Raw genomic sequence first — 8,411 nt, forward strand, 5'->3', positions numbered from 1 at the left:
TACGTCCCTGTGGATACTATAAAACATCCGCTCAAAACAACTATTTGCACAATCTACGTCCCTGTGGATACTATAAAACATCCGCTCAAAACAACTATTTGCACAATCTACGTCCCTGTGGATACTATAAAACATCCGCTCAAAACAACTATTTGCACAATCTACGTCCCTGTGGATACTATAAAACATCCGCTCAAAACAACTATTTGCACAATCTACGTCCCTGTGGATACTATAAAACATCCGCTCAAAACAACTATTTGCACAATCTACAAACACGCATTAACAGATATAATCACACTAAGCGCACACACGCACGCACGCACGCACGCACGCACGCACACACGTAAGCACACACGCACGCACGCACGCATATACACACGCACGCACGCACGCACCCACACACGCACGCACGCACACCACACACACACACACACACACACACACACACACACACACACACAGGGAGGTGATGTTGGGTATCCTATTCAGGAAAGATCATCCAAAAGCAGTGTAGATAACATGTAATTATAATCTTCCTTCAATTACAGAGGAAAAAGTTAAACACTTTTCACTCCTTATCCTTAAGAGAGAGAGAGAGAGAGAGAGAGAGAGAGAGAGAGAGAGAGAGAGAGAGAGAGAGAGAGAGAGAGAGAGAGAGAGAGAGAGAGAGAGAGAGAGAGAGAGAAATGATGATGATGATGATGATGATGATGATGGAACTTTATTTTTCAAGGATAGAGGTTTTAAGAGAGAGAGAGAGAGAGAGAGAGAGAGAGAGAGAGAGAGAGAGAGAGAGAGAGAGAGAGAGAGAGAGAGAGAGAGAGAGAGAGAGAGAGAGAGAGAGAGAGAGAGAGAGAGAGACAATGACAATGACACATTCTTTATTTACGAGGGTAATGGCATAAGGAAACAGGTGCTTTTTTACATCCAACCCTCGCCCATGGGAGGGTTTAATCTAATGATAATACGTTTTAAAAATGTTGGAATATCAATTAAAGAAGTAATAAAAGTAAACGACAAACAAGCAAACGATTAACAGACTAAACAAACAAAAATATACATACAAACGAACATGACATATTATCGTCAAAGGTATAATGAAAACTGTTTCAAGCAACAAAAAACGTGTGAAACTTCGAGGGAAGAAAAAATCCGTGAAACTGAGGAGTCAATGAAGCAACTACGTTGCAAGTAATAGCATGTAGCATCGTTACATAAGTCATGTTATGAAATTAATTAGGTACATTTATCTCAGTACTGAAACGTGTAAAAGGTACAAATAAGGCATCAACAATATACATGTTCAGGCTAAATGAGAACGAAATGTGCCATGTATAAGGAATGAGAAATATCTGTCTTTAAAAGTCTTGGCATTGACAGAATGTTTGAGACCGCTTGGAAGTGAATTCCAAAGATTAGTCCCCGAAAAGAGTAGGCTGGACTTAAAAAGATCTATACGAGGCCGAGCAGCATACATTTTTGTCGGGTCTCTTAAATTGTGGGAAGTGAATTGAGAAGAAAGAGGTGCAGGCGCTCTTCCAATTATGAGTTTTTGCATCAAAACGCCCTTATTGTACATGAGTCTTGATTTAGGAGGAAGAATGTTTAAAAGTTTATAGTCTTCGTTGGAAACCGAGACTTGTAATAAAATAACTTTGATTGCTCTTTTATGTATACTAAATAAAGGTTTCAGAGTTTTTGCACTCGCACAATCCCATAGTGTTGACGCATAATCAATGATCGATTGAATGTGAGCGTTAAAGAAAAGTTGCCTGCCATGCCTGTTCAAGAAGTGTTTTATTCTGGACAACAAGTAAAGCCTCTTGGAGAGTACTTTACAAACTCCTGTAACGTGATCAGTCCACGATAAATTGTTATCAAGAATAACACCTAGAACTTTGTGTTTATTAACTTCTTCAACAATGTGATTATCAATCGTTAAAGGTGGAAGTTTAGATTTTAAGTTTTGGCGTTTTTGTCTGGTGGTAATAAGCATGCTTTTTGTTTTGTCTGGATTAAGAGCCATGTGGTTTAATTCGGTCCACGCTAAAAGCTCGTTAACACTTTCTTGAAGTTGTTTTGACAATACCTTCACATTTGAGTGGGAATTGTGAATAGTGGTATCATCAGCGAAGAGTTCACAGTTACTGCTTATGTGTAGGGGAAGGTCATTAATGTAAATCGTAAAGAGAAGAGGGCCGAGTACAGATCCCTGAGGAATGCCATAACCTACTGACTGCATGCTAGACATAGAGCCGTTGGCGCACACAGCTTGTACTCGATCAGAAACAAAAGACTTGATTAACGATATTGTATCATTTCTAAGGCCGTACAGCGCGAGTTTCCTAAGAAGTAGGCCATGATGAATCACATCAAATGCTTTAGCAAAGTCAACGAAGAGAGCAGCACATAATTTGTCTTCGTTGATCTTGCTCAACCAATGATCAACTAAAGAAACAAGTGCTGTGTGGCATGAATGATGAGTTCTGAACCCGGACTGATTTGGGTGAAATAAAGCATTTTCGTTAAAATGTGACAGAATAAACTTGTTGATATGTTGTTCCAACGGCTTCGATAAAACCGATAAAATAGATATTGGCCTGTAATTGGAGGGTTCTGTTTTAGCCCCTGACTTAAAAAGTGGAATAACTTTAGCCTGCTTTAACACAACTGGAAAATAACACTTGTCTATACAGAGATTATACAGGTAAGTTAAAGAATCAGCAAGTACAGGGGCTGCTAATTTAAGAATCCTCCCGTCCAGACCATCAATTCCACGGGTTCCTGTTTGCTTGAGGTGCATGAGTGCATTACATACTTCTGCTACAGTAATAAATGGAATGTTTAATTGCGACATTATATTTTTAGATTCACAAAAATCTGTCAGAACCTTCAAATCATTTAAATGAGTTTTAGAGAGAGAGAGAGAGAGAGAGAGAGAGAGAGAGAGAGAGAGAGAGAGAGAGAGAGAGAGAGAGAGAGAGAGAGAGAGAGAGAGAGAGAGAGAGAAATGATGATGATGATGATGATGTTGATGGAACTTTATTTTTCAAGGATAGAGGTTTTAAGAGAGAGAGAGAGAGAGAGAGAGAGAGAGAGAGAGAGAGAGAGAGAGAGAGAGAGAGAGAGAGAGAGAGAGACTGTGAGACAAACAGAGAGAGAGAAAGAGGGGGGGGGGGGGAGGAGGTGGTCATCATAATGGAGGGGTCTGGCAGAGTGCGTGTCCGCAAGAAACGCATTAATCAGACAACCAAAAGTGAATGCCGGGGAAAATGCAACGCAGGAAACGAGAACGAAAATGAGACGTCAGTAGACAACGAGCGGCAGCGACAAAAAAACGTCTGCACGCATCTTCAACGTTTTCAATTTGAGAGTACGTGCCGCCGCGCGATCACGATTGATGGGGGTTCAATTTCGCCTGACACCGCCCTCCAAGTATGCTTAGGGTTCATCAGGGGTTATCGAGACCGCGACGAGGTCAGACGAATGGAACACGAGAAGCGCGAACAGTCACGTGATGAGAGAGAGAAAAAATGTCGCCTGCACTTTCTTTGCTTGCAACAGAATTTTGATTGTGCAAAGATGAGCTCGGTTCTCTCCTTCTTTCAGCTTTTGAAGGTATTCATTTTTGTAACTCAATATTGCGTCGAAATGTTGAAGTCGCTTTCGTCATAAATAGCATGCAGACATTTAACGGCCAGCGTAATCATTCTTGGAAGATGCAGCAGTCATTATTATTCCATTTTCAGTTCCATTGCAAGACAATTTGCATTCAGTTTTGTGCTGATGAATGACCGGGAAATATTTGATTTCACAGGTCACTGTGGAGTAAAATATTTTTGATTAGCAGATGCGCATGTGCAAGCGGGAACATAACAAGTTCTAACAAAAAGTAAAACTAGAATCGGACAAGCGAACGAGAGAACGACTGAGTTAGACTGACACGAGCGTGCGTGTGTGTGAGTGTGTGTGTGTGTGTTTGCGTGTACGCACGCGTGCATGTGTGTATGTGTGTGTTTGTGTGTGTGTGTGTGTGTGTGTGTGTGTGAGAGAGAGAGAGAGAGAGAGAGAGAGAGAGAGACACACACACATACACACACACACACACACACACACACACACACACACACACACACACACACACACACACACATACACACACACTGAGACGGACAGACAGACAGTCAGAGGTACGGAGACTGAGGTGAGAGCTTCAATTTCTCTTCTGGCCAGTTAGACGGATGACAGGACGGAGAAGTCAGACAGACACACCGACAGAGACGTATCAAGGCAGACGCTCACACAGACCCTGGACACACACATACGTGGGGTGATCAGTATTTCCTGACAGGTGGCGAGGCATTGAATTCCTTACTACTCAAGTTAGAAGCTCTGGTTTTTAGTACACATAAAAACAACTTTTAGGAAGCTACAAACGTTTAGGAGAAGTAGAGAACAGTTCTATTGAAGCTAGACTGTTTCGAGACGAAATCGTACACGTGAATCGTACAGACCAATATGCCACGGACAGAATATACTGATCCTCCCTCAAATAACATTCCAGAATAGTGTCCCAAAATAAATCTCTCCTTCAACAGTCCGTCAAGTAGTTATTTTCCTTGAACGTGATAAAAGAATGTATGAGTGAATCAAATTTCAAAGTCAATCATAGCTTTTCACCAAGATTTCACCACAGTCTCAACACACCATCACGGTTCTCTCTGCGGTCTGCAAAATTTGGCACCTTGCAACAGCTTCCAGAAACTGGGGTCACTATTCTTGAATTTTAAGAACACGATTATGGGAAGTAAAATCTCATAGTAAATATGGACCAGGAACATGGATTTTACAGACCAACTGACCATCCTACGTATAGATATATAGATATACTAGAGGAATACCCGGCTTCGCCGGGTGAATCGCGAGACAGAGACAGACAGCGTGGCGGTTCACCACAATCACCCTTGAAGGCGAAGTCCTCTCAAACGGGATTGAGAATTTTAGAGCTTATTTCTAAGCCCTATATTAACTGTTATGGCTTCTCAAAGGCCAGTACATACAGACAGACAAAAGGCGCCAGACCCCATCACAAACATAACTCTACAATCCACAGGTGTTGCCTCCACACACACACACACACACACACACACACACACACACACACACACACACACACACACACACACACACACACACACACACACACAGAAGCCGTATATATCTATCTATAATATATAAATATATAGCGATAGATGACAGTGGATCTATATATATATACGACTAGTGTCTGTGTGTCTGTCTGTGTATCTGTCTGTGCGCGATGCACGGCCAAAGTTCTCGATGGATCTGCTTCAAATTTGGTGGGCATATTCAGGTAGACCCGGGACACGACACAACCTGGTCGATATTTCAACACGTGCTCTCAGCGCGCAGCGCGGAACCGATTTTGGTTCCACCTCAGCTATTTTGGTTCCACCTCAGCTACCCGGGCCCCCATACCGACACACCATAGCCGCTACACCACATCACAACGCCAAAGTTCTCGGTGGATCTTTTTCAAATTTGGACACCGTATTCAGCTACACCCCGGACACAATATCATCGATGAGATATTTCAACACGTGCTCTCAGCGCGCAGCGCTGAACTCATTTTCGTTTTTGTGTTCATTTCACCATTATAAGTAACTCTTCCTTATCTTCTCCAGTGTTTGGCGTTTATCTCCCTTCCTTCGTGTGGCTTTCCCGTTCAGTTGTAAGTTACTACACTGCGCTGTCCACTGCGCTGAGCGTCTTCGGATATTCCCGGCGTTACTATTTTTAGAAGGTCAACGCAGTGTACAGAACGTAAATTGGACCCGTAAATTATCCTCACTGTAAAAGTGCAAAGGTCGAATCAATTTATAGCCACGCGAAAAATACACTGTCATCTATCTCTCTATAGATACGGCTTCTCTGTGTTTTTGTGTGTGTGTGTGCGAGTGTGTGTGTCTCTATGTAAGCAACACCTGTGCATTGTTCAGTTCTGTTTGTGATGTGGTCTGGCGGCTTTTGTGTAATTTTATGTACTGGCCTTCCTTTGAAAAGCCATAACTTGCTCAGTCCTGTTTGAGTGGAGTTCGCCTCCAAAGGTGATTAACACGGTTACATTCGTCGACAAGGATGGGACTCGATATGGTCAGGAATGGCATTATGGGCACTGAATCATTTTCGTGCTGTTCCCATTCCACGAATCTGGGAGGGACCTAAGCTTGGCGGGTCCATTGTTCGGACCCGGCGAAGCCGGCGTACGGCTCTAAGTACTTCTTCCCGGCGAAGCCGGCTACCCGGCGAAGCGGGTATTCATCCTAGTTTTTCAATAAATAGATTCGACCTTCGCACTTTTACAGTGAGGACAACTTACGGGTACATGCAAGGAAAGCCCACAACTTCTAAGGCGAACAACTCTGCAGAGTCTGCTGTGAAGGGCGACGGTAGTCTCCCTGTCACACTCGACCCCCTTTGAATGAACTTTGTCCCCAAAGTTCCGAACCATGGACCCGCCAAGCTTAGGTCCCTCCCAGGTTGGTGGAATGGGAACAGCACGAAAATGATTCAGTGGCCTGAACATTTCATGTCGAGTCCCATCCCTGTCGACGACACCAAACGTAACCGAGTGCCGAAACACCACAATCACCTTTGAAGGCGAAGTCCACTCAAACGGGATTGAGAATTTTAGAGCTTATTTGTAAGCCCTATAATAACTGTTATGGCTTCTCAAAGGAAGGCCCGAACATACAGACACACCAAAGCCGCCAGACCACATCACAAACAGAACTCTACAATCCACAGGTGTTGCCCACACACACTCACACACACACACACACACACACACACACACACACACACACACACACACACACACACACACACACACACACACACACACACACACACACACACAGAAGCCGTATATATATATATATGTATATCTATATCTATAAATATATAGAGATAGATGACAGTGTATTTTTCGCGTGGCTATAAATTGATTTGACCTTTGCACTTTTACAGTGAGGACAACTTACGGGTGCAAGGAAAGCGTTCTGGACAGTGCAGTGACATTCTAAAAATAGTAACGTAGTAACGGGAATATGGATTGACGCCACACGAAGGAAGGGAGATAAACGCAAAACACTGGAGAAGATAAGGAAGAGTTAGTGGGAATGGATCTGGGAAGATGAACAGAAAAACCAAAACTCGGTTCAGCGCTGCGCGCTGAGAGCACGTGTTGAAAATTCTCATCGACCAGGTTGTGTCCGGGGTCTACCTGAATATGCCCACCAAATTTGAAGCAGATCCATCGAGAACTTTGGCAGTGCATCGCGAACACACACACACACACACACACACACACACACACACACACACTAGTCGTATATATATATAGATAGATAGATATCAGCTATCTCCAGAACCAGACTCGTTGACTGAGTGACGTCACATACTGAAATAAGAGCAAACATTTTGAGATTCATTGAGAGTGACAACGAACCTCACACGGGGCTCAACCAGGAGATTGTCCACAGATCCCCACACAGACTTACCGATAATCCAGTGAGACTTCCAGGCGTAGATGGCGGAAGTGGCGGCTTGCAATATGGCGGAGAGGGTCAAGAGGAGCAGACTCCAATTGGTCGCGTACAGGAACCACCGCCATATTGTTCCCGAGTAAAACACGCGCGTCTCGTAAGCGACGTCCCCGATGGTCCAGCTGGTCAGTGTCACCGCCACGGCCGCCCGGTAGAGGAGGTACCATCTTCTCCGAAAAGGCCACTGGAAACACGAAAAAAAAAAGGAAATGGAAAATACATAAATCCAAAAACAAAGAGACTGCCAACGTTCCAAAATTCAGAATTATAAAACAAGAAAGGTAAGTTGTTGGAACGTTTGTTATTGACAAAACAGTACGTTACAATCACAAATATATCGACCCAACAGTATTTAAAAGACCGTTGGATCGATATATTTGTGATTGTAACGTATTGTTTTGAAAAATAAATAAACAGAAAGGCTGTACGTGGTCTTAGGAAATTCAAGATTTGTTTTTGTGTTCTTATTGGAGTGCAAATAGTTCTTGTATTTCTGAGACTTTCGCTGTGAACATGGGATCTTTATCATGCGCATGCACCCAGGAGAGTCTGCACAAATTTGATTCTAGGAAATAAATCCCTCGTTGAACTTGGGAGTTGAGCCCACGCCGATATCGACAACTGGGTTCAAGCCAGCGCCGCTACCGCCTGAGCTATCTCCGGAAAGAAAATGGAAATGAAATATTCAAAATATGTCCTATAGCATCCCTTCTTTGTCTCTGTATTCCTAGTGTTTGTTGTGATTACTCCTTCAGCAGATCTGCCGGTGTAGCTATACAT

The 8,411-nt window shown here is 43.2% G+C and overlaps 1 protein-coding gene across 1 annotated transcript in view; it reads right to left on the bottom strand.

Moving 5' to 3' along the window:
- LOC138965578 (protein rolling stone-like) overlaps positions 1-8,411 on the bottom strand; it is a 123,638-nt gene extending 115,227 nt beyond the window's left edge. Inside the window, exons 1-2 of the mRNA XM_070337763.1 lie at positions 8,379-8,411; positions 7,587-7,872 (exon numbers count right to left, since the gene is read on the bottom strand). Of these exons, the coding sequence (XP_070193864.1) occupies positions 7,587-7,872; positions 8,379-8,411 (319 nt within the window). The remainder of the gene's footprint in view (positions 1-7,586; positions 7,873-8,378) is intronic.

The sequence above is a fragment of the Littorina saxatilis genome, linkage group LG4 (assembly GCF_037325665.1).
Source record: "Littorina saxatilis isolate snail1 linkage group LG4, US_GU_Lsax_2.0, whole genome shotgun sequence".
Taxonomy (NCBI): Eukaryota; Metazoa; Mollusca; class Gastropoda; order Littorinimorpha; family Littorinidae; genus Littorina; species Littorina saxatilis.